The sequence below is a fragment of the Lepus europaeus genome, chromosome 7, assembly GCF_033115175.1.
Source record: "Lepus europaeus isolate LE1 chromosome 7, mLepTim1.pri, whole genome shotgun sequence".
NCBI classification, from domain to species: Eukaryota; Metazoa; Chordata; class Mammalia; order Lagomorpha; family Leporidae; genus Lepus; species Lepus europaeus.
Window position 1 is genome coordinate 101,714,636 of NC_084833.1, and position 24,104 is coordinate 101,738,739.

The following is a 24,104-nucleotide window of genomic DNA, read 5'->3' on the forward strand; positions in this document are numbered from 1 at the left end:
CAGACAGCCCCACCCCTGAGTCTCACTGAAGTCCGAACACCCAGGTTTAGAAGTGAGTCTTTGGGTGCGGCTAAGATGATGTAGCATTTATGCAGAGGGTCTTGATGGGAAGAGGGACATGAGGTCCTTTAGCTGGGAAACTCGGTTTTTCCACGTTTCTTTAAAGGTGTCAGTTTTGCGAGTTGGGACATTTCAGTTATGTGAGAGATTGAAGAAAGGTGAAAGTTACGTGCTGTGGTTTGAAAATGATTTGGCCCCAAATTCATGCAGGAGTTTAGACCTCCACATCGTAAGTTGATTACATTAAGAGGGTGCTGACTTCACCCAGCTATGGTGTTAGCAGGAGGGGCCTGTGGGCAGCGATTAGGATTAGATGAGGCTGTTAGGGTGGAGCCCTGTGGTTGAGTCCTGGTTGCTTTTTAAGGGAAGAGAGAGAGACCACACAGACACAAGTGCGCCTGCTGTGATGTGATGCAGCCCAGGGCACCCTGGCCGAAGCCTGTATCCTGCTGTTTGGATTTGAGCCTACAGAATCCAGAGCCCAAACAAACTCCTTTTCTTTATCAGTTAGCATGCATTTGATGTTTTGTTCTAGTATTGAAAAGCCAACTAATACACGGAGGTAGGAATTTTTATTGGAAACAACGAAAGGAGCAGTAAGAAAGGCAAAGGCGTTCAGAAGTTAGGGCCGGATTTCCTCTTCGCATTATCAGACCTGAGGTTTCACATTTCAGCCCTGGGAGTAAAGGCGCAGCCACGGTGCTACCAGGGAAAGCATCTGAGCCTTGGTTTCCTGAGCCTCTGAGATCCTCCGTCTGGTGTCTTGAGGGAGGAGTCGCTGTTTTCCTTTTGTGCAAAACACCAAGAGTCTCAGTGCATCTCTCCCTGTGTAAAGCTTCCGGTTTGATCCACGTGTGTGTCTGTGGCATCGCCGAGAAGCTGGGGGCTCCTCCGAAATTCTTGTTTCCCATTTGTCTCTGCGGGCCAGGGATAGACCCTGGCCGGGAAAAGCCTTCTGCCCTGCTGACCCTGTCGATTTGAAGAGGAAAGAATGAAGGCGGTTTTCTCACAAGGGATAAGGACATCCTTCTGGAAGCGTGAGGGCTCTCGGGGAGCAACAGCACTCATGTGAGGAGGCTCGGCGTATGGGCCAGGAACCTCCCAGCAGAAATGTGCCGGGCATGCTCTGACGGTGCCCCCCGGAATCCAGAAAGGACTATGGCTTAGGGCAAGGGAGGCACGGGCATGGCTCCTGTTCCCCAGGGAAGATGAGCCTCGGGATGGGATAGAAAACATGCTCATTGGCCTGAAGGCAGCCAGCCCTGGCCTGCAGGCCCCGTGTCTCCCTACAATACCATGGGCCCTCATCAGCTCCAGGCTCACTCTGTTCGGCTCAGGGATGTTATGCTGAGTGGGAACATTCAGCCTCCATGCGAGGACAGCACTGACTCGGGCAGAGGACACTCACTGGGGAGCCAGGCAGCCAGGGCTCTGGGGTCAGCTGGCCCTAACTAGATGTGATGTGTACTTTGCCTCCCTTCTCATCTGGGAAATGAGAGGCCAGACATGGAGGTGTCTGAGACCCCTCCTGGCTCACCCTAAGCCCATTCAGAGGAGGAGGATGGGAGAGACCAGCCACAGCTGGTTGCACCTGCACCCAAGGATGTGGACACTGGGGCCCTGGCCAGCCTCGTGTTCCAAGGCAGCTCTGCTTGCTTCAGGCACCTTCAGGAAAGGTGGGGGGAGGCCTTGACTTCTGCCAGGTAAGAATTCTGTTCTCAGACCCGGAGGAGTCGGCAGCAGCAGACCGAATGAGGGAGAAACCAGCCACCTCAGGCAACCAGTGCGGGAAGGCTCCGGACCACTGTCTTCTCACAGCGAAGACCCAGCCTCCTCCCTGCTTCTGCCTCGCTCCCCCGATTCGTTACTCTCATGCCTGCTCCTTCCATTGCAATCCTGTCTCCCCCACATCCTCCCCGCCTCTCTGCAGCCTCTGCGGGTTTTCTTGCTTTGTCTCTTGGCAGAGTGGATAGGAAGGCAGCACCGGAAACAGCTGGGCATCCCCTGAGCCCCCTGCCCCACGCTAAGCACACCCTGTGATCCCTGTATTCTGTGGAGCCAGCTATAGTCTCCTCATCAAATGAGCACAAGCCCAGGGCTGCCACCAAGGCCTGCAAGCCGGTCACCATGGCAACCAGCTTTCCCTCCCTGTTCCTATTGCAAGAAAATGGCTGCTGGAGGAGGCGCCCTCTGGGTCTCTAAGTCCCCTTCGCATTAGTTTTAAGAAGCTGCTATGCATGGAGCCCAATGTCTGCTCCTGCGGTAGCTTTTGGGAGGCAGAAGGAAGCAATTTTTCTACCTGAAGCCGTATTTTCGTGAGGTATGGTTATCTGCTCCAAACAGATAAATGCAGAGCAGAGTGAATACAGGAATCGGTGGGATCGGGTGCAGTGGATTTTTGCCTTATCAGTGTAATGGAATGACAGAATGCATTCCAATAAAAATTCGGGGGATGTAGCCAAGGGATACGGGGAATTCTACAGGGCACAGACTGCAGGACCTCTGAAGGGCGTCTGATGGATTGGGGTTGGTACTGTGTGATGTTGTCTCCCGGGAGAGAATGGGGCTTGTGGTCCCGTCGTGGGAGGCACGGGGAGCCTTCGGAGGCATCTCCTGCCCAGGCTCAGCCTGCATTTTCCCGATGACCCCATTCTTCTCTGCAGCGATGAAGCAGGGATCACCAGAGACCCCTCTGCCTGGTGCTCACACAGCGGTGGGACCCTCCAGGCTGAAGTTCCCGAAGGAATGGTCAGGAATCACCAGAGACCCCTCTGCCTGGTGCTCACACAGCGGTGGGACCCTCCAGGCTGAAGTTCCCGAAGGAACTGGTTGGGCGGCTGTTTCTCAGAAGTGCTTCTGTTTGGAGCAAGTCCATAGCTTTCTCAAGGGGTCAGCAACATTGGGGATGAGGTCACCCTGGATCCTCCAGGAGACCTTGCACATGGTCTTGATCGGGAGAGCAGTTGCCCAGGGCAGCAGTCTGGGCTGTGTCCACCCCTGGCTGCTGCGTGAGGACACTTGGGTGATGATGAGTTCTCCAGATGCAAACAATGTTCTCTTTTCACGCTTTCTTAAAGTGAGCTGGGGGACCTCGTGTGAGGATGAAAGCTCTGGGTTTCATTCTTAGAATTTTGAGTTTCAATTGGACTTTGTCTGTCAGTTTCTCTGCAGGTGGATATTGTTCCCAGCCAAGGGGAAATCAGCGTTGGAGAGTCCAAATTCTTCCTGTGCCAAGGCAAGTGTCCCACGTCCCACTGCATTTCAGAACTTGCTTCAAAAGCCCCCCGGGACACAGAAGGCAGCGGGCTGTGCTGATCTTGCCACACGGAGAGGTGTTGGCAGTGCCATGTGGCAGGGTCCATCCTGCTGCTGGTGATGAGCCAGGATGGTTCTTAGGCTCTCTTCCTTCCCCTCTTAGAGCTGCCCCAACGTAGAGGAAGGTGTCGTCTCAGCATCTTGTTGACATTGGAGGAGAGTTGGCGTTTTCTTTGGAAAACACAGCTCCCAGACAGCGAATCTCCTGGGTTTCCTTCTTGTCCACATCGAGAGCTCTGTAAATGACACCAGGGACCAGCACTGGCTCAGAAATAATTCGTCCATGGGTTGATTTAGGGCTTATTTCTCAGGATCCCTGGGAACTTGAAAATCCAAGGTCTAAGACTTGCCTGAAAGTGAATGGAACACAGCTGTCACGTCAGTGGTTGACGACACCTCTCCCAGGGGTCTCCTGGGTCTCCGAGGCCCATCACGAATAGCTGTCTCGGGTCCCGCAGTTCCCACCAGTGCTCTGAGATAGGCCAGACCTGGTGTCCTTGTTTTCTTGTTTAGAAAATGTGCCTCATTTCCACCGCTCAGGTAATTAACAGGAAACACCCTATGTATGGAGGCAAGGGTGTCAGGTCAGACCTCAGATTCCCTGCAGTACTTCACATCCCTGAAGGGTTCAAAGCACAGGGGAACCAGGACAAGGCTGAGCTAGGGTAGACGGCTGTGGCATTTAGCAAGCAGCTCTTGGCAAGGAAGGACTTTTACATCACCATGGTTTGCATTGGGCGGGGTGACGGGGCCGCCGGCTGCCTTTGCTCTGGCTTTGTCTTCGTCATAGCAATTTCAATGATCTGGTGATGCTGCCGATGATCTGGTGATGCTGCCGAGGAGCCCACAGCACATCTTGCAATCAGCGATATTTACTGAACACATCATGGGCGCTGAAAGGAAGATGGCTACATTTCCATACTAAGCATCCCTACGGGCCAGGAAGGGCGCTGTGCAGAAGGCACAGCTGAGCCACTCGGCCCTGGTGAGCCGCAGCGGCCTGCCCATCTGGGGTGCCCGGGAAAAGGATGCATGGGTGGTGCTGGGCACATCCTTTGCAGCATGTAGGGCGGTGGGCTTGCCTGTCTGAGGCAGGGGGTGCTGAAACCAATGACACAGATGCGAGCGTGCACAGGCAGGTGCCACAGTGAACACACGCAGAGTGTGCAACTGCTGGACTAGCCTGTGTCCCTCAGCTTCGGATTAGGGTGCCCTAATCTGATTTTTCACAAACAAACCGATCGTTCGGCTCAGGTCAGCTAGACTCTTGAACTTGGATTCTAGATCTACAAAGTCTCTTTATCCAAAGTGTATCAGTTCCTAGCGCAGTGCCTGGAGCAGAGGAGGTCCCCAGCAAACACCCCTCCTCTCCCCTCACCAAGGACAGGAGCCTCTGACCAAGCCCTGGCACATGTAGCTGGTGAGACCTTGCCCAGTGTTCCAAGAGCTGTCAGGTATAGAATAACGGAGCACCCAAGCCACAGGGGGGCTGCCTAGTGCTCTCATGTCAACAGCCCTCCCTGACGATCCAGCCTTCACTGATCCCATGTCCCTGCTGTCACTGGGGAGGGGACTCCGCCTTCTCCGTTTCAGTGGGTTTGAAAATCTCATCTTCTTCCTCAGTGGCAGGGGATGCCAAAGACAAGGACATCTCCTGGTTCTCCCCCAATGGAGAGAAGCTCAGCCCGAACCAGCAGCGGATCTCGGTGGTGTGGAACGACGACTCCTCTTCCACCCTCACCATCTACAACGCCGACATCGACGATGCCGGCATCTACAAGTGCGTGGTCACCGGCGAGGATGGCAGCGAGTCCGAAGCCACCGTCAACGTGAAGATCTTCCGTAAGCGCCACCCTCACCTTCTGTGTTCTCTGTGTAGGAAACACGCACTGGGCAGTAGAAAGCCCACTGCTGGGAGCTGCCGGGGGCTGCTGGGGGCCAGGCAGCTGCCGTTTTCTCCTCTTAAGTCTCTTCTTTTTTAAAGAGAATTTCTTTAAAAAAATTTTTTTTTAATTTTATTTGAAGGCAGAGAGATGGAGACAGACAGACTTCTCTGGCACTGGTTCACTCCCCAAATACCTGCACTGGCTGGAGCTGGGAGCTGGAAACTCACTCCAGGTCTCCCACGTGGGTGGCAGGGACCCAGTTACTTGACCATCACCTGCTGCCTCCCAGGGTGCACATTATCAGGCAGCTGGAATCAGGAAGGGAGCCAGAATTCAAACCCAGGCATCTGACAGGGGGTGTGGGTTCTTAAGTGCTGCACCAAGACCAACCGCCCGTGAGTCTTTTCTGACCTAGATCAGAGCTCCAGGACATCCTTCAGTGATCTTTGGCCAACTCGGAACCTACACCACTCATTCCCACTGACCACAGCCCTCCCCTCCCCTCACTGGCCTCTGGTCGCTAAATCCAAATCACACAGCTTCCAGAGGGCCATTGTGAGTCCCTCTGTGCTTCCCCGGGAGTTGACTGGCAGGTGTACGATTCAGGCTCTCCTTCTCATTTCAACCTCCCCTGCTGGTGATGCAGCCCACAGGCTCGGTGGGGTGGGGACTGTTATCTGAACACGCTGTGCCACTCTGAGCAGCCAGTTCCCATCACCACGGAAACCCCGTCTGGAGGTGGCTTCTCATTACCTTGTTATCATGCATCTGTCCTGTTGGCCAGAGTCATGGTGGGTGACAGCTAATGGAGCAGTATTGATTGCCACAGTATTTATTGCCATTAAGCATGCTTTTCTTCTGGGTATTTTTTTTTTTTTTGTCTTTAGCATTCTCTCTGCTCTAGGGAAGTTGAGGTGGGGCTGAGGGGTAAGGGTCAGAGTGGAAGACAAATCAAAGCCCGACGACTTCTGCTCTTTATTTTAGAACAGATGTTCTACCTATGCCTTGTGCAAGACATTCTTTTCCCTCTGGAGACATTTTGCACAAACTGCAAAATTCCTTCAAGCACCGTATGAGAAAGCGGAAGAATGGATAAGTCTGTCTTGGAATCCATGCATGGTTGTTTTGGGAGGCACGTTTTCCATGAGGTTCTTGAAGACTCCACCTGTGAGAAATGTAGCTCTCAGGGAGCGGGTGCTGCTTGTCAGACACTGTGTATTCCGCTACTTGGGCGGGGCAGCCATGGCCACGTACCAAATGCAAGCCCCCTTCTTGCACAGCTGTGGGTATGACTTGAGGCTTGCCTGAGGCGCAAGTCCAGGCAAGACAGTTCTAGAAAGAGGGATCTTTGTGGGAGATCCGGCCGTTTTCCTCACTCTTCTCCTGCTCCTTTTCCAGAGAAACTCATGTTCAAGAATGCACCGACCCCGCAGGAGTTCAGGGAGGGAGAAGACGCTGTGATCGTGTGCGACGTGGTCAGCTCCCTGCCCCCCACCATCATCTGGAAACACAAAGGCCGAGATGTCATCCTGAAGAAAGATGGTAAGACCTGAGCCGCCTGCAGCTGCCTCTTCCCCCAGGCCCTCCCAATCCCGAGGTTCCGCTCTGCCAGCCCATGAGGGATTCCAGGCCAAACTCAAGTTCAAGTGTCCCAGAACCCACATGCTGTCTCCAGGGCCTGAGTGGCTGGAAGGCCCTAGCAGGTGTATTTAGGCATCTGATTTTCTCTCCAAAACAAAAGTCATGTTTCCAATGGACTTTTACTCAGGTCTGTATTTCAGAGCTGGGGACACTTTTTTTTTTTTTTTTTTTTTTAGGATTTACTTTTATTTATTATTTGAAAGGCAGAGTTACAGAGAAAGAGGGAGAGATAGAGAGATCTTCCATCAGCTGGTTCACTCCCCAAAAGGCCACAAAGGCAGGAGCTTGGCCGCTCTGTAGTCAGGAGCCTCCTCCCAGTCTCCTACATGGGTACAGGTGTCCAAGCGCTTGGGCCATCTTCCACTGCTTTCCCAGGCACATTAGCAGGGAACGGGATTTGAAGTGCAGCAGCCTGGACTCAAACCAGTGCCCATATGGGATGCCAGTGCTGCAGGCAGCAGCTTTATCCTTACCCACTATGCCCCAACGCTGGTCCCATGGGGACACATTTTCTTAAGTCACCTTCAAGTGACATTCCCTAAGACTGAAGTTAGGACAAAGGAAAGAGGCCCAGCTAGCTGGCTGCAGGGGCCGGAGTTCTCTGACTGGTCCCTGATGAACCTGCCTCTTGTCTCTTCTAGTCCGATTCATAGTCCTGTCCAACAACTACCTGCAGATCCGAGGCATCAAGAAAACAGATGAGGGCACTTACCGCTGTGAGGGCAGAATCCTGGCGCGGGGCGAGATCAACTTCAAGGACATTCAGGTGGTTGTGAATGGTGAGGAGCTCCATTCTTCCTGCTCGCTCCGGCGCTCAGCCTTGGGCCCTCTGGTCTGTAAAGTAATCCTGTCCTGACTTGCTCAACTGTGGTCCATGTCAGCTGAATCCCCCCTCCCCCCCGCCCATCATAACCTCTGGGTTTTTTTTCTTGTTCTGTGTGTTTGTGTGTTGGAGAGATAGACAGACAGACAGACAGACAGACTTGCCTTGTGAATCTCACCTCAACTAAGGGTGGTTGTGATGTAGTTATTGAATATCCTTCCTTGTAACTCTAGAAACTTCCCCCATGCTTTCCTGATAAACTCTTATTCATCTTCATTGTCCTTGATGCTGCCGTAATTGGGAAGTTAGTCCCCTTGGTTCAATGTTCAAAGAAAATATTAGAATCAATTCAGGCCTCAGAATAGTCCGAATCATGGTCACGGGCTTATTAATCTTAATTTGCAGTGTCAAATAAACACACCCGCGGAATCGATCTGACATTTACAAGATGTTTACAGGAAATTATAATGTCAGTACTAAGAATATAAGTAAATCACGGCCGAATTGTTGTGGTTATTGATACATAATTTTTGCCAAACTCTCCCCCACTCATTCCTTTGGTAAAAACAGTTTGTGCGCTGGGTTGTTTATGACAGTCCCTGAGAAATGTCACTCTGTGGTGAGCTGGTACATTTCAGATTGCATGTTAACTGTATCACCACCAGAAGCGGTCGTGCCCTGCTTTTTCCAGTGTCAAGAATGCATTTATTTTATTTTTATTTATTTGAAAAGGCAGAGAGAGACAAAGAATGATTTCCTATCTTCTGGCTCACCCCTTAAACAGAAACTCAACCCAGGTCTCCCATGCAGGAGGCAGAGACCCAACACCCAGGCCATCCCTGCTGCCTCCCAGGGTCTGCAGTAGCAGGAACAGGACGTCAACCCAGGTTCATGTCCCAGGCAGCAGCCCAACCACTGCTCCAAATGCCCTTCCCAAGAGTGCCTTTTTCATCTAAAAGTTCCAGGGACTCTGGGAGTTGTTTTCTGTGCATTGGTTGAGAAAATATATAATGATAAATACCTATCATAAATTAAATCCCACTTTTAAGTAAGTCAAATGTGTTATAGCATCTGAACTCTTGAAAAACAACAATACATGCTTGTGGGAGAATTGTTTATTCCATGAACAGTAATTATTTAGCACATACATGCCTCAGCCCCCTACACTAACTCAGCGGCTGCCCGGGACTCTTACCCCACAGGCCAAGGCTACCTGCCTGGGGCCCCGGAAGCCTCTCCTCCCCAGGCCACTGGGCTCACCCTCGCTTGCACAGCCTCTCCTGACATTCTTCTCTCCTCAGTGCCGCCCACCGTCCAGGCCAGGCAGAGCGTTGTGAATGCCACTGCCAACCTCGGCCAGTCTGTCACCCTGGTGTGTGATGCTGAAGGCTTCCCAGAGCCCACCATGAGTTGGACAAAGTAAGAAACTGGCCTGTGCCCTGTGTTGTGGGTTGGAGGAGGAGGGGGCGTCACGGGGCCTGCTCTGTTTTGGCTTTTCAGTGGATCAGGTGTGGGCTTCTTGGGAACGTCAGGTCTTGCTGGAGAAAAGATTCTTTTCAGTAAGGTTTTCTTGCTCAGGCATTGCTTTCTGCCTCCCTTTTTCAGTCTTGTGGGGGCAGGACCAGAGGGTGCACCCTTGGGAGGGCCCCCTTTGAAAGCTTTTGGATAGAGTCAGAGGACTGGATAAGGAGTAGAAGTTAAATGTGGATGTGTGCCGTGGTGCCTTAATGGTTCCTGGAGCCTGAGCACTATGGACTGAGATAACCAGCTGTGCGGTCAAAGCCACAGCCCTTTGCATTTCTGCACCCCACAGGGATGGAGAACAGATAGAGAAAGAGGAAGATGATGAGAAGTACGCCTTCAGCGACGACAGCTCTGAGCTCACCATCAGGAAGGTGGGGAAGGACGACGAGGCCGAGTACGTCTGCATTGCCGAGAACAAGGCTGGCGAGCAGGATGCGTCCATCCACCTCAAAGTCTTTGGTAAGGGAAGTGGGCGTCCAGGCCGCCGCTCTGCTGCAGTTCCTCTTCCTCCTCCACCCCTCCATCCGTCACCAAGACCCCGTCTGCTCTGCCTGGCGGCATAGCCCAAATACACCCCTTTCTTGCCAGTTGCACCACCTGAGCCCAATCCAAGCCACCATCATCTTCATCTGGACAAAGTGATCACCTCCTTCATTGGTCCTCTTCAGTCCTACTCACAGTGTCCAGGGTGACCCAAGAGGTACTCCTTGGTTGAAAATCCTCCAGTGGCTTCTTGTTGCAACCAGAATAAAATCTGGACTCCCTGCTGTGGCCTGCAAGACCAAACATGGGCTAGCTCTTGCCTTCCCTTCCAACCTTGTCTTTCTTTTCACTTCGCTGGCCTTCGGACACACTGTGCTTGTTCCCCATCCCAGGGACATTGCACTTGATACTTCTGGGCATGTTGTTTGCTCAGATCTGCTCCAAGCTTGCTCCTTCTCATCTGTCACTTGGGTCTCAGCTCAATCTCACCTTCTCAGTGAACCCTCCCTGCTCCGGCTAAGCAGGTCCCCTATCCCTGCCCCCACCCTTACTACCTCCACTCTCTGTTGCTCTCATTACTCCTATTGTATCTTCTCTGCCCTTATCGGTAGCTGAACTAATCTCATTCGCATATTTGGGGGAATGTTTGTCTCCCACCTGTATAGTTTAGAATTGGAGGGCGCTGGATGTCTTATACACTGCTTTGTCCCTGGCACTCTAAATACAGTGCCAGACTTACAATCAGCCCTTGATAAATGGTAGTAACCGACTGACTGGCTGCTTCTCCCCAGGCTGGTGTGAGCCAGTGCCTTAGAAAGTCAGGAAGAGAGCCCTCAGATCTCTACTCACTTCATCTTTATAAACTCATTTCGGGACTGGAATGGACTTGACCTAACCTTGGAAAAGGAATTTGCTACAGAGAATGAGTTCTCCTAGTGACTTTCAATGCTCCCTGCTCATCTGCTTAAGAAGCACAGACAAGCTGACCCACCGTAGTTGGCATTGCCCCATAGGGATAGCTGAGGGGCAGCTCTCGGGCTTGTCTCTGGCAGGAAGCATGTGCACCCGGAAACGGGGATGGGGACATGCTTGTTTAGGCTGATCAGGAAAACTGTTGGCAAGCATACATCTGGTTCAAGTTAACTGTATGCCCTTGAGAATGAAAGCTAAACTTCATGAAAAAGACTCTTGGCAATCTTTTCCCGAGTTGTGTCTAATCTTTCTCAATCACTCCAACTGTAGGTTTTCCCATATTATAGAAAAGGACAGATGTGTTTGTCCATTGATTCCCTCATTTAACAAATATATATTGAGAACCATTGTCACTGGACCGGGAGGCTACAGAGATGGGTAGGATGTGGACCCTTGACCTTGCAAAGCACAAGGAGGGAGGTAAACATACTAACATGCAAATGATAACAGACAGTGTCAGTCAGTTGCATTTGAGTGACTGCCACAGACCCAGCCAGGGCTAAATTCACAAAAATGAATCACAGGGACTCAGTTCTCATTAGTGGGTTCATAGGCTAATGGCGGATGGCCAGGGCTGACACCTTAAATAAGGACCCGGTAGGGTGACTTCCTACTAGCAATGTGCATGGTGTTTTAGAGAAAGAGAGCATCTCTGGTCATCTGTGATGTAAGCTGGGGAAGCCATCACAATGGACGTCCCATTTCACAGGTGGGAATTGGCCAGCTGTGGGGCCTGGGAGAAGCATTCCCAGCACCTTGGACACAGGCACAGAGCCGGGGAAAGCACCTGCGGGGCTGAATGAGAGCTGCCTGTGTACAGAGACTTGTGTTTGGTGTGCACACAGGTATCCCCCCAGCAGCTAGGACAAGACAGAGCATGCAATAGGCACATGCCTTGACATAAATGAAGGAAGAGTTGCATGTGAGTGGAACTTCACATGTGGCATGGAGACAAACTTGGAAACACATTATCACTTGTCCTGGGACAGTGCTTTTAGACATTAACCCTACAAAATAACACCCAACACAAACAGCACTCTCACTGAGAGAAGTGCTGTCCATAAATTCGTCCTTTTAATCCTCATCTCAATCCCATGTTACAGATGAGGACACCACACATGGGGAGATTAAATGTCTCCCTCCATCCCCACAGAGCCAGGGTTCAGACGCAGTTGGCTTCTAAGTCCATTTTCTAAACTGACAATGGATGTCCATGCTCCACGGAACCCAGCAGGACACCTACCGTGTCTGTTACGTAGGGAACGGGTAGTTACACCAGAGCCTGTGTGCTCCCCATCACTGCCCCACAGCTCCTGCTGTCTCTGCAGAAACACAGCAGCTCTAGCTTGGCTGGTCAGGAGCAGATCATGGCTTCTTTTCCAGAACTCTCCTGTGATGCTGGCTGCCCAGCCAGGAGGAGTGGTGGGGCCTGAAGAGCCATGTGTGGCCATGAGAGAGTGAGAGAGTGGAGAAGGTCAAGGGGAAGAGATACTGAGGCAGGCACAGTAAGACTGGGGAGCCCGCAAGGCTCGTACACCTCCCTACGTCACACACACACACTCCAGTTTGCTTCTCCACACTGCAGCTGGGATAGTGTGCAGCAAACATGCAAGAGGTGGCCAGGCTCCCGGAGAGGCGGGTAAGAACATCATGGCTTGTAGACGCTGTGTCCAAACTAGAACAGGAATCCTAGAACGAGAAGCCTCCTTGATGTAACCTGGGGCCTCTTGCACATCCCCTTACCCCTCCGTTTCACCTCGACCTCCTGGCATCCCCTGTAGGTTGAGGAGACCAGTACAGGGCCAGGGAACCAAATGTGCAGGGCCTAGCAGGCTAGAGCTGTGTTTCTCCCACCTGTCCATCCTTCTCCCTCTACCTGTCTACCATTGTGGACCATCTCTGGCTGGGGGAGAAAGCAGGACAGTTGGTTGGTGTATATATATAGCAGAGTGTACTGCTGTGCGGTAGAAGAGGAAAGAATCCTGTAGTAAGATAGTGAGCAAGCGCGCGGAATGCCTGTGGCCTCAGAGAGGCTGCGGTCAGTGTGGAAGGGACAGATCTGAACTAGGGACTGCTATGATTGCCCCTGACATCACTTTTTCCTAAGAAAGCGCCCTGTGCCAGCATGGCCTGCCCTGGTTATCAACTCAAAGCTCCTTTTCCTAGGCATTTGCATCCCATCCTTATTTAAATTTGGCAGTGTGTTTCCATTGCTCCTACCCCATGGGCCCTTCTCGGGAAGTATTTTTGTCTCCACAGATCCCTATTGTGTTCAAACTAATGCTCTTGAGGTTTCAGGCTGCTTTGGGCTGAGGCAAATTCCCCAGTGGGAGGAAGCCGTGCTCAGCTTGCCCCTTGTAAACTAAAGCAGCCTCCTGGGGTCACGGCAAAGGACCAGCAGGGGCCTGAAGGGAAGTGCACCTGCTCATGCCCCCAGTATTCTATCCATCCTGTCCACACGAGGAAGCAAGCCCCCACCACCACCACCACCACCCCTGTCTCTCTTTGGGCTGCAGGAGCCTGGATTGGAGTGGGAGGAGACAGGCTGCTTCTCAGGGGCAGGCTGCAGGGCCATGCATTTTCCTGGAAAACTCACAGGACAGCTGTGCTCCCAAGAGAGTCGTGGGGAGAGGTACAATGGAACAGGCAGAGGCACTGAGTCCCACAGAGACAGATGGAGAATAGAACAGGGATTCAGAAGTCACAAACCCGCAACAGAGGTTGATTGAGAGAGAGCAAGGACCGTCAGAAGGTGAAAGCTGGATAGGTCCCTCTGGGTGCCAGAATGCCAAGACAGGGCATCCTTTACAAGTAGGGTGGCCCCGCATCTGTCCCTGTTGGCCTAGTAATGGTCATTGTCCCCGTGGAGTTGTTTAGAGCAGCCTGTCACTCTTGAAGAGTGTCCCAATTTTGATGATAAACTTCATGTATTTCTGTCCTTTGTCCATGGTAGTATTCTCACCTTGAACCTGCAGAGTTAGCTTGGACAGAAGTCCTGCTTCTGGAGTAGCTACGATACAGTGATCAGTGAGCGGTTTGCCTTCTTCCCAAAAGCCTTCCGCACTCCATACAAAATTAGCCTTTGTTAATAATGTTTTTAATAAGAATATAGTTTGCCTTTTCCTTAGGACTTGTACAATGCACCATTCGTAGGCATCTGGGAAATGGGACCCCACAAGACCAAATACTGATAGATGGGAACTGAGCCTTGCTGTCTTCCTTTGGTCTCTGGCTGCCAGTACAAAGTGCTGTGGGCCAGGAAGAAGGTCAGCAAGATGCTGTCTAGACTTCATGTGTGACAAGGGCTCCAGCAGCCAAAAAGGCAGCTTCCTAGCATGTCTCCAGACCCCCCAAACTTAAAATTTAACATTTTTTTCTTTGAGCTTTTCTTTGTGTGATTTTTCAGGGTGTACAAATTCAAACTTGGCTGTCCCTTTATTTTACTTTATTCTATTTTTCTTTTTATCGTTTGTGTCTATTTTAGTTTATTCGCTTACTCTCTAAACCTCCTACTCAACAGCACTGAACACTTTTTCTGTCCAACATGTGCCTCCTTCAAAATCACTGTGATCAAGATGGACTCAAAGTCTTCTTACAGGAAACCCGAGTCCATGTGGACTGCATAAGATTTGTAATCAATTGGCTGCCTTGGATGAAGGTGGGCTTATGTGCTGGCCATCAAAAAAAAAAAAAAAAGATTTGCTAAGCAGGCTATTAGTGCAGATTAACTTCAGGAGAATATCTGAACTCTGTAGAAGCAGACATTTGCTGGAAAAAAAAAAAGTATAGCTCTATCATTGTCTTTTGTTTATTAAACAGCAGGAAAGACCTCAACTCAGGATAAGTATAAGCAATTGTTTATTAGCCTACTTGGGTTGACTGCATGAACATGAATATAAAGGGAACATCATTATTTCAAAAATTATCTATAATTCTGATTAATTGTTGGGTTTGTTTATCTAACCCGGCCTTTTTCTCTATTTGTGAAATAAGTTACGTTTGTGCAGTGTTATCTTTTCTACAAAAGGTTCAGCAATTTCAGGACATAATTGTTTTAAATTGGGAAAATTCAATTTTCTCTAATGTTTTAACATTTAACAGCTTTGGAATGCTTGTGTTTTATTGCATTACCCGAAACATTTGGAAAATGAACTCATCTCAACTCATCTTCCTGCCCATACTCAGCCCCCCCCACAGCCCCCCAACCAGTTACTCCCCGTTTCCTCCCCAGAGTTAGTGCCAGCACCGTCCTTCCAGCCATTAAGAATCTGACTGATTTATGCTCCTGCCCCTTCCTTCCTTCGACTCTTCCCACTGCTCCTGGTGCTCCGTTCCCTGACCACTTCCTCTGTACCTTCCTTTAAAGGCATAGATGCCCTTGACTTTCTGCCCCTGCTAAAATGACCTTGTCTAGGACACAGTGCTACTTTGCATCTAGGTCATTACCAGAGCTTCCAAATTGGTTTTCTCGCCTCAGAATTCTTCTCCATGCTCAATCATCTTGAATGTTTCCTAGAATAACTTTCTTGAAATACAAGTGATCCTCTCATTCTCCTGTTCATACACTGTCTGTGGGCCTCCACCAGCTAGTGGACAACGTCTGAACAATCCAGTCTTGTCCCCTCTGCCTTATGCCACACGCTCTTCTCATGTTCTTGGTTTTTTGTTGTTGTTGTTTTGTTTGCTGTTGGCCAAGTAGTTTCCTACACATGGAATGACTCTGTACTCCAACACGCCACCTGTTGAGAAGCTCATGGCCCACCTAAGACGTTTCCTCCTGAAGCTCCCAAGCAGGGGAGTGCCCTTGCTTGGCTTCATGTCTCCTGTGTGCATTGCCACCACTACTCTTCCTCTGCAGGATATGGTTTCTATTTTTATTATGGCTTTGTGTGAGCCTCTCGAGGGTTCAGCTCTGTATCTATTGCAACACCTACAGTAGGGTGTAGTACCTAGTAAATAGATAACATTTGTTGAATAGGTACATGTCAGCATTCAAACCCAGGAAGCAAAATGATCAGATTAACTCATAGAAATGTTTTATCTTTTCAGCAAAACCCAAAATCACTTACGTAGAGAACCAGACTGCCATGGAGCTGGAAGAGCAGGTCACGCTGACCTGTGAGGCCTCGGGAGACCCCATTCCCTCCATCACCTGGAGAACCTCCACTCGAAACATCAGCAGTGAAGAAAAGGTATTGTGTCACCCAAGAGTTTCAGGGCCATGGAACACAGACTCGGAGCACACTGAGTCTGCCCCATGCCCAATTCTCTTTGGTGAGCTGAAAGGTGGGACGTGGTCACTGGAGGCCATAACAGGTCCTGTGACCTCCTTCCCCTGGCCTGCTCAGCTTGCGGTGGAATGAGCACAATTCCTGTTATAGGTTAGCAAGGGTGTGATGTTGGTGGGCATGGTCAAGAGAGATAGTCTAAAGAAAAGACTATAGCGGTGACCAGACTCACGTTTTCGGAGCTGTAAGGAACTGGGATAAACCAAGATCCTGGTGCACCAGGTCATAGTATCTTCATCTCAGGAGCACCCAAGGAAATAATCTCCCAGAAATAATAGGGATCAAAATGAGTCTATTAATTCTTTTCTTTGCATTGTCTATACTCATGCTATATATGCACTGTATGCAAAAAAGCTTGGTTGCCTTTGTGTCTGCCTGTATTCTTGGTCACACTTGGATTTCATTTTGTTCTAAAGGCAAAAATAATTAGCAGCTTCTCAATGATGACGATTACACCTGGGCTCTGCAATATGTTCAGTGAGGGCTTCAGAGCGTGATAGCAACCTTCCTGGTAAATTAAAATGCCTGGGAAGATTTAGCTCCAAAGCACACGGATATGTAGACCATTGGAAAGCTGTCTTTGCTATTGACAATAAATAAAGATTGAGTTAACTCCTGCGCACTGTGCAGCCTTTTACTGTGGAGTGGGCCAAAAACAGGAGGCGGGAAAGCTTGGTGTTAAAGCAGCTTAAAAGTTCTTGTGGCACTTCTCCAGCCTCGCCTCTTGTTTCCTGTAGTACTGGGCTCTGTTTTAGTTGGCCAAGACTTTGTCACCTCTTCAAGAGTAATGGCCTTGGCCTTAAAGAACATGTATAATGGATTGCTTATTGACCAGAATGTTAAAAATGATAGATCGTCACTCTTCTGGCTGGCCAGAGGAAATCCCTAGAGAGGAGAAACTCAGTGCCAAAAAAGGATAGCGTGAAATACCAGCGCTAAATTTGGAATTTGCAATTGAGGAACTGATTTCTGTCCCACTAATAGAAAACCAAACTAAATCAAAAGGAACAAAAATCCCTGTTCCAAGTACCCGCCCCGCCTTTTTTGGCAAGTTTTATGCCCACAATTGAATCCAACTTAACAAAAACTCAACTGAGGAACTGCTAAATATTTTTGAAACTCACATAGGCTGTCTGATACATGAAAACCAACTATATTCAGAAACATGTTTACTTGGATACTTTTCTTTATTATGTTGGAATTAAAACCTTAGCGAAGGTGTCAGCTCCCCATCTTGTGTGTTACGTGGATTGAATGTCCATTTCAGGGCTTATCCCACAGGACCACTGTTTGGGGGCTCTTTCTATGTCATACCGAACAGCAGATTTGTCCAAGGCAGTCCAGTGGCTATCTTTGACCTACAGTGAAGGACAGAAATAATATCTTATCTCAGATGAACGAGACCTTTAAATTCTGTATCTTTTCCGGGAACAGCTCAATAGCTGAGCTAAACCAAAAGGATTATTAAGATTGGTGCCTAGCTCAGGTTCTTTAATAGGTTGGCACTTATGGCCTACACCTGTGATTTCATTTTTATGGCATGAGAATAAATAGCCAGGAACTAACACAGACGCATAGTTACTAAATATTGAGACTGACGGTGCCCGGCGGAGGCTGTGTCAAGCCTGCTGGGGACTGACTTTTGTACAATTCGGTTATCAGCACAGCCCTGGAGTGTCTGCAGCTGAGGTCATTATCTAAGCTCAGCCTTGTGGGTGCTGTCATGACCGATTGTGGGCTACCCTCAAGTTTACTTGCAGAGCCGTTATTAGAACATGAGCAAGTCAACGTGAAAATAAGCCCTCCAAAGCAGCCAGCGTTGGGACACCAGAGTAACACTTGCCTAGACGAAGTTACAACCTGAGAAAATTTGCCATTTCTCTTCATTATGTATTGACAGCAAAGAGGCGTGGTGTCCATCTTACACTATAGACAGCTAATGATTAAGAGAACAAATGCGAGCTGTCTGAGACTCCAGCTAAGACATTCTCCTTTCACTTTGGCAACTTGTTTTCCTGTGCTCCATCGAAAGCTACATTAAATCTATCATTAGGTAGGGTTCAAGATTACTACTGTCACTGCATTGCAAGGGTGGAAAAAAACAATTTGTTTTTTAACAATTAGGATGATTGTCTCTAGTTAGGCAAAAATAGACAATCATCAAATTGGTAAGAGAAAGCAGCTTCCTGAAATTTAGATCACACAAAACACCAAAGCCATAGAAGGTGGGAAGGCAGCTTCTGGGGTTGTCTAGCCTCACCTTTTCTCACATGCGTGCTGGAAGTCTCTGGGCCCTGTCTGTGGGGTGATGGTGTCTGTCCCGTGCAGGGCAGATGGCCAACACTGGTGATCAGAAAGGGCCACTTCCTTGTTCTTCCTCTGTTTGGTCCTCCAGCCTCTGCCATTCTGTCCTTCGTACGATGGTCACTGGAGTCACTGCTCCACCTCCCTTTGGTCAGCCTACTCTTCCTTTCACACACCCAGCTGTCGTCACTGTGGCTCTTCTCTCAGTCTCCACGCTCTGTACACTTTTAGCTGTCCTATACCAGACAGCTTCAGTTCATTAATGCTCCCCTAAGACTTGATCATGCCCCATGGGACTCGTGCAGACTGCAGTGGGGATATTGCCTCCTTGCTGTGGACACCACTGGGCACTTATACTTGCATTAGCTCTTTCTCAGTATCTTCATTCGGTAGCCTCATATTGAGCTTGTGGTCAGCTAAAATGCTCAGGTCTGTTTTACGTGAACTGCATTTAAGCTACACAGCCCCCTGTCTTGCTCTTCTGCAATCGATTGCTTAACCAATAAGCTAAAATTTTAATTCATTTGTATTAAAAATTCTGTTTTGTTTGTTACAGTGTTTCACAACAGGGTCACTATGGTAATTTGGGAAGAATCTTCCTTCCCTGGGACTGTCATATGCATTGAAAGATATTGCACATCGCTGGCCCCCTCCCCTATAAAGCCATTAGCCACCTCTGATCACTGCTAAAAATGCCACATATACAAACACCCTCTGGCTTGAGAACAATTGTTTAAGCTCTTCTTTCTGGGCAGTCAGGACTATCATCAGAACTGTCCCTGGAAGTCTATGAGCCGAGGTATTTCAGCCCATGTGGGGCCTCTTGTTTTACGTATGTGTATATTATTAAAAGATTTATTTATCTGAGAGGAAAAGTTACAGAGAGAGAGGTCTTCCATTCACTGGTTCACTGCCCAATTGGCCACAATGGCCAGAACTGGGCCGATCCAGGAGATTCCTCTGAGTTTCCCACGTGGATTCAGGGGTGCAAGAACTTGGGCCATCTGCTGCTGCTTTCCCAGGCTATCAGCAGGGAGCTGGATCAGAAGTGGGGCAGCAAGGATTGAACTGGTGCTGATATGGGGTGCCAGCACCACAGGTAACCTGTACAATAGCACAGGCCCCTTTATATATGTATATTATGTGTAATGAGGTAATCACTGGTGACCCCAGTCCCAAGCATACAGCCTGAAGCCAAGCCTTCCCCACGTAGCTGTCACCCACAATGTGTATGAGCTGCTGCTTTCAACCTTGTCTGAACACTTATTTGAAATATCTTTACCAAGGTACTGATAAAAATGTGGACTGCAGCAAGGTCAAGTACAGAACCCTCAAACTGCCATGGCTTCCCTCTGGTCAGTGGCTCAGAAGATCCGACACCTGAGGCCTTAGAGCCACAGTGCTCCCTCGCGATTTTGACGACTGTTGTGGAAGGGCCCATGAGCCCTGGAGTAAAGTTAGTTCCAACAGAAGCTAATGACAGCACTTTGTCTTGTGCTTCGCTGCTTAGCTGACTCTGATGTTAACCTTCCAGTCGGAAGAGGGACAAGAAGGCTCTCACCCGCAGACACAGTGACTTTCTAGAGGAATACCCATGTTGCTCTTCATCAGTGAAGGGAGAGGCAAACATAAACCAGTGCAGTGAGCCTGGATGTCACAGCCTATCTTTAATCTTGTCTCTGGCCTGAGTCCAGTCCCTCCTTGGAGGATAATCATTACCAAGTTGTTAAGCTTCAACTAGTTCGGTTGCTTTACTTGAACAACTGGCAGTAGTTAGGCTAGGTCCAGTTGTTGGGTTCATTGAGATCACTAAGGTAAATCAGTTGTCTACATCTCTTGCTTGGTGGTCACTCTTGTGTTGCGAAAAAAAGAAAATATTTGACAGTCTTAATGGTTTAGTTGGATCATGTGTGTGAAGGCCATTGTGATATTTGAGAAAGTTTGTGCAACTGTGTCCTCTCATGTCTCTCCTACTCAGATTCATTTTAAAGACTACCCGGTATTTGAGTGAGTGACACTAAGTTTCAGGCACCATTTACATGTTAAGACTCAGGGATGATGATTTCCATATTCTCTCCCTGGCAGAAAAAAAATCCATCATTTTCTCATTTGAATATCTCTGTGCCTTTGAAATGACTGGGAAAGAAAAGCATATGAAACCTTAGTGATTATGGACAAAGAGAGGAGTGAAGAGTTGAGATCAGAAGAGACAGGTGGAAAAAAAAATATTTCACAAACCCTGAATCTTGGGCTGACGGAGTATCCCACAAATAAGAGAGCGCTGTTGAAATTCTGGAGCTTTGTTTTCACCAGGAGGGATTCCTCATTCAATGCAGACCTAGTGCTCAGGTTTAAACACTGGAAAAGGTGACTGCATTGAACAAGCAGAACTCGGTTTATCCAGGGCGTGGGCAAATGTATAACAGGGAATAATACAATTATTATGATGATGATAGGATTATTATAGGGAACCTTAACTTTAGATTTGTATTCCTGCAGTCTTGCGTGTAAGATAGTAAAACATGTAAATATTCAAACAACCTAGAGCTAACTATCATTGGAGCATTGCTGATCATATCCTTATTTATTTCATAAGTGTGCATATTTGCATATCAGGTTGTCTTAAAGTGACCACACCTTCAACAAATGATTGGGTCTATCACATTTCCTCTCATTCCACCAGGCACACAGGTAAAAGGTCAGGTTACTAGAAAACATTCTTACTAGCAACTACTTATTCTAAAAGCCACAGAACCATAGTGATTTGGGCAAGACACAAGAAAAATCAGATTTGAAAAAACAAATAACTCCACATGATGGAGCCCTTTAAAAATGCAGCCTTGTTTTGTGACAGACAAGCTTCTGAGTGATGTGAAGTTGACATCCGCATTTGACATGTTGGTCCACTGTTCCGCTGGTCTGTGCATGTTCCTCCTTTTTCACTTTCTCCTTCATTCCAGTATCATGTGCCATAGACAAGTATTTTCATGCTTATTTCTCCCAAAAGCTCCTTGCATTTAGCGAACTCTGACTTGATGTTTGCTGACTTATGTGTGTTCCCTTGATTGCATTTCTGTGTTTCTATTTCGAGCACCTTTTCCATCCTTTTCTGTCTGAACATAGGGACAATCAAGCACTCAGGCCACCCGATAAAAACAATGCAGCTAGGTTGTCTTTGACTCTCAGGATGAAAACAGAATAACTGGAAGTGGAATAGATTCCCACATGCCAGATGCATTTGATATTCTCAAAACTTTCTGAACCATAATCTCAATGCCTTCATACTTCTCATTCCTAATGTATTCCTTGGTATTTAATAGAATGCATGCAAAGGGTTACAAAATGCATGAGCATAAAATGGCATTAGTATATCTATGAAAAGCTATCTAATAAAGTCCAACAGCGGAAGCCTGCTCTCTAAGCATCTCTGGATTATGGTTAGAACTGGTAGTGTCACCAAATAAAAGGAATATTTAAGATGTTTTGGAGCAGCAGCAGTGTAATATATCTGCTGGTGTCTTTATATATGTGTCTCCCAGGGACTAGGGAAGCCTTTACTTTACCTTTGAATTCTACATTTTAATGTGCGGAAGAAGGGGGGGAGCTGAACATCAGCTAAATCCTACATTAAATTGGGTAATAAACACACCATTGAAAGTGGGCCTTGGAAAAAGTTCTGAATTAACAAGAAGCTGCATGTGCACGGAATGCAGTATGATAGATCAATTCTTTAAAGCAACATGTTGTAAAATTTTACTGCTTTCTTGTTGTGTTTTATATCTTCTTCTCTCCAGGCTTCGTGGACTCGACCAGAGAAGCAAGAGGTATAGCTTACCTGACCACTAGCCAGTCCTTAGTGTTGAAAACATTACAGTTTAACTCACCATTACAGTTGCATAACCAGACATGCCTAACTAACTAGTACTGTAGTTGGATTAAAGCATAGGTCAATAGTGGTAGGCATTAGTGAGCAATAGTGTCATTTTAGGATGAGCAAGCAAGCTGTGTTGGGAATGGATGAACAAATCTGTTATTTCCTAAAATGGGATCCTGTTCTCTTGCTGGTGCTAGTAAAAATCCCATCCAGGTAATTATACTGATAGACATAAATTGCCCCAATTCCCAAGCCAGGCACTGTGAAATGATAGAAAATTTTTGACTCACGTGGTTGATGTGGCTTGGGACTATAAAGTCACAGAGTCGGTGATCTAAAAACCCACTCAGCCCTCGCCTTTCCAGCTCAACTCATCTTGTTGCTCACTTGTTCTGTAATGATTGGTCTTGGTAATGATCATGTGTCGTTTCATCTCAAAAGCAACACCACAAAAATCTCTTGGTGGTTTTCCCAAATTGCTAAACACATCGATGTTACTTTTAGAAAGCATTAAATTTGTGACATTAGAATGATTTTCTGCAAATGGTTTTATGTTTTTAAAAATCATTGAAATTTCTCTGATGGCTTCCTGCAGTCCAGGGTATTGTGGGACTTAGTTTGAAAATTGGAAGTAAACATTAATATTCAGATGTTAATTGCTGCACTCCAAGACCCTACCTTGGACTACATCTATCATGTTTGACCTGGCTTGTGTGATTAAGCAACATGTAGTAAAATAAGAACCAGTATGCTTCAGATGAGATTCAGGGATCTGGTCTTAAATCCCTTTTTAAAAACATAGCCTTTTATGTCTTCTCTGTACAGAACTGTGATATGTTACACGATAGACACAGAAGATCCTATAGATTTGTATAGATTTATTCAGTAAATCTATTCTCACAGTCCTTCAGGAACAATGATTATTCAGAACACATAACTCATGTGTTCAGGTCAGGGCTATAAATATTTAATATGGCTTAATATTTAAAAGTTGACTGCCTGTCCCCAGGCACTGACATTAGTTTCTGCACATGAACAAACTGCCATTGTCAAATCTAGTGCATTATGAACTCGCTTAGCATCGTACCTCCTCGATGTCACAGGGACTATAGTGAAGTGTACATCCTCTCCGAAGTGCTTCTCTCCAGTGCACAGGAATCGCTTAGTGCTGTCACGGGCTGGGTGTTTTACTGCCCCACAGTCACGGAGTTGGGATTGAGGAAGGGAGAGAAGAAGGGCTAATTATTAGCTACTCTGAAGCAGCTACAGATCTCGTTCTCCTTGGCCTTCTACATCTTCCCTCTGTCATTCTGGTTTAGACCTGATTAGAGGAAGAACTGAGATTTATCAGGGAGCATTCAGAAGATGTTAACAGAGTTATTATTATCCTAAGTAGAAGTAATCGGTTTGCTCCCAGAAAAGCAGGCACCTCACTCTGTCTTCCAGAAGTGTCCTTATCATGAGTGTCTCATTTTGGGCGTAATTGACTTTCAAGTGAATGCCGCGTGGGGCTCAGAAGTTCCATTCTCTCCGGTTTGTGTGATGCAAAGACAAGGACCCAAGGCCATCTGGAGGAAGACTTGGGCTGAGGCTAATCTCTTGCTGTGTGCTCTGAAAAGCCTTACCTTTGAAAGAAGGGAGACAGAAATGTTTTGATGAACCAGTTAGCATTGCCCTTTTTACTATTAGAACAGCAGTCTTCTGTCTGCGGCCATATCACCCTGAGTATCCTCTGATCCTGGAAGCTAAGCAGGGTTGGGCCCAGTTGGTACTTGGATGGGAGAAAGGGAGTCTTCTTGCGGTGGTGATCTTTCCACTCTTACCTGGAATTCATCAGCTGCCTCTGTGAGAGCCTGCATAGTCAACATGGCTTTTGCTCTGGAAGGCTTTGACCTTGACTTTGTCCTGATGCCAGAGTGAAGCATGGCAGGGGG

General features: G+C 48.0%; 1 protein-coding gene across 4 annotated transcripts in view; it reads left to right on the forward strand.

The window, feature by feature from the left end:
• Positions 1 to 24,104, forward strand: part of NCAM1 (neural cell adhesion molecule 1) — a 322,915-nt gene that overhangs the window by 256,021 nt on the left and 42,790 nt on the right. For all 4 annotated transcript variants that reach the window (XM_062197027.1, XM_062197026.1, XM_062197024.1 and 1 more), the window contains exons 2-8: positions 3,221 to 3,295; positions 4,999 to 5,217; positions 6,660 to 6,803; positions 7,544 to 7,681; positions 9,027 to 9,144; positions 9,539 to 9,708; positions 15,754 to 15,896. In XM_062197027.1, coding sequence (XP_062053011.1) covers positions 3,221 to 3,295; positions 4,999 to 5,217; positions 6,660 to 6,803; positions 7,544 to 7,681; positions 9,027 to 9,144; positions 9,539 to 9,708; positions 15,754 to 15,896 — 1,007 coding nt within the window. The remainder of the gene's footprint in view (positions 1 to 3,220; positions 3,296 to 4,998; positions 5,218 to 6,659; positions 6,804 to 7,543; positions 7,682 to 9,026; positions 9,145 to 9,538; positions 9,709 to 15,753; positions 15,897 to 24,104) is intronic.